This window comes from Theobroma cacao, chromosome 3, assembly GCF_053813885.1.
Source record: "Theobroma cacao isolate CCN51 chromosome 3, ASM5381388v1, whole genome shotgun sequence".
Classification (NCBI taxonomy): Eukaryota; Viridiplantae; Streptophyta; class Magnoliopsida; order Malvales; family Malvaceae; genus Theobroma; species Theobroma cacao.
This window is the reverse complement of record NC_142641.1, coordinates 8,834,648-8,836,193: the sequence shown is the minus strand read 5'-3', so window position 1 is coordinate 8,836,193 and position 1,546 is coordinate 8,834,648. Positions and strand designations below refer to the sequence as shown.

Here is a 1,546-nt window from a genome sequence, read left to right as displayed (position 1 = left end):
TACTTTAATGATAGACATCAGGGATATGACTGAAAAAGATAGACCATTTTGTTTCCTCGAGGCTCTGAAACCATGGGCGAGGACGGAGTTACAATGACAGAGCGTACAAGATATGGCTTCGGCAATGGCTGTTGTTGAGCACGTTACTGATTATACTGAAAACTTCAACAAAAGAAAAGACCTTCCATCCAGGACTAGTAGCTCTAACTCAAATAGTGGGTCAAAATTTTTAAGACTAAGCAAACGCTCATGTGGGACAGGCTATAGGAGACCACCTACTAGAGATTCACCCTAACCGAGGACAAACAAGCCATATAACTTCAAGCCACGGCCACTGATATCTTGTTTTCTATGCAAGGAACCTCATCGAGTATTTAACTGTCCTCATCGAATAGCTAACTGTCAATGTTGAGATACCTCTACCCCACACCACAGTTGAAGAAGCCGAGGAAGAGCCAGCACGAGTGGGTTCTATTTATTTCCTCAACGTTTTGCAAACTCAACTAGAAAAGATGGAAAAAGAGCCCCAACGAGGTCTAATGTATGTTGAAGTGTTGCTGAATGAGACAAGTACCAAAGCCATGCTTGACACGGGGGCCTTAGACACTTTCATCACCCCAAGGAGGCAAAGAGGTGTGGTCTTAAAGTTGGGAAGGATTATCGACAGATGAAAGTAGTTAACTCGCTAGCTTCAACTATAATGGGAAATGTTAAAGATGTAAAGATTAAGATTGGCTCTTGGGAAAAGAAGGTAAACTTGACTGTAGCCACTATAAATGATTTTGATTTTGTCTTAGGCTTGGATTTTATGACGAAAGCTCAAGCCATTCCTTTCCTTGCTGCAAGTTGTTTAATGTTTTTCAGAGAACGGCTATGTGTAGTACCGACTATAATCATTCCTAAAAGCGAGAAAAAAATGATATCAGCTATACAATTTAAGAAGGGGATTAAGAAAGGTGAGCCCTCTTACGTAGCCATGTCCATCTACAAAGGTGAAGACAACAAAAACCCAATACCCGAAGAAGTGAAACTGGTTTTGGAAGAATTTCAAGATATGATGCCAAAACAATTACTAAGGGTTCTACCACCTCAACGAGCTATCGATCACGAGATAGAATTACTCTCAAGAGTGAAGCCATTTGCAAAAGGGTCATACAAGATGGCTCCCCCAAAGTTAGTAGAGTTAAGGAAACAATTAGACAAGCTTATTCAAGCCGGATTCATCCGACCATCAAAAGCATCTTTTGGAGTCCTAATACTTTTTTAGAAGAAACAGGATGAGAGTTTACGATTATGCGTGGATTATCGGGCTTTGAATAAAGTCACAGTTAAGAATAAATATCCTATCCCTCTTATAGTAGATCTTTTTGACCAGCTAACTTGTGTAAAGTACTTCTCCAAACTAAATTTGAGATCGGGTTATCATCAAGTAAAAGTGGCCAAGGGAGATGAGCCGAAAACCACCTGCATAACACAGTATGGTGCATTTGAATTTCTCGTTATGCCTTTTGGACTAGCCAATGCTCCTGCTACCTTCTGCACACTA

General features: G+C 40.5%; 1 protein-coding gene across 1 annotated transcript; it reads left to right on the top strand.

The window, feature by feature from the left end:
* Nucleotides 1-667: 667 nt before the first annotated feature.
* On the top strand, nt 668-1,267 carry LOC148763555 (uncharacterized). The gene has a single exon (XM_088804581.1). It carries the CDS (start codon nt 668-670, stop codon nt 1,265-1,267), a length of 600 nt encoding a protein of 199 aa, XP_088660707.1.
* Nucleotides 1,268-1,546: the final 279 nt, after the last annotated feature.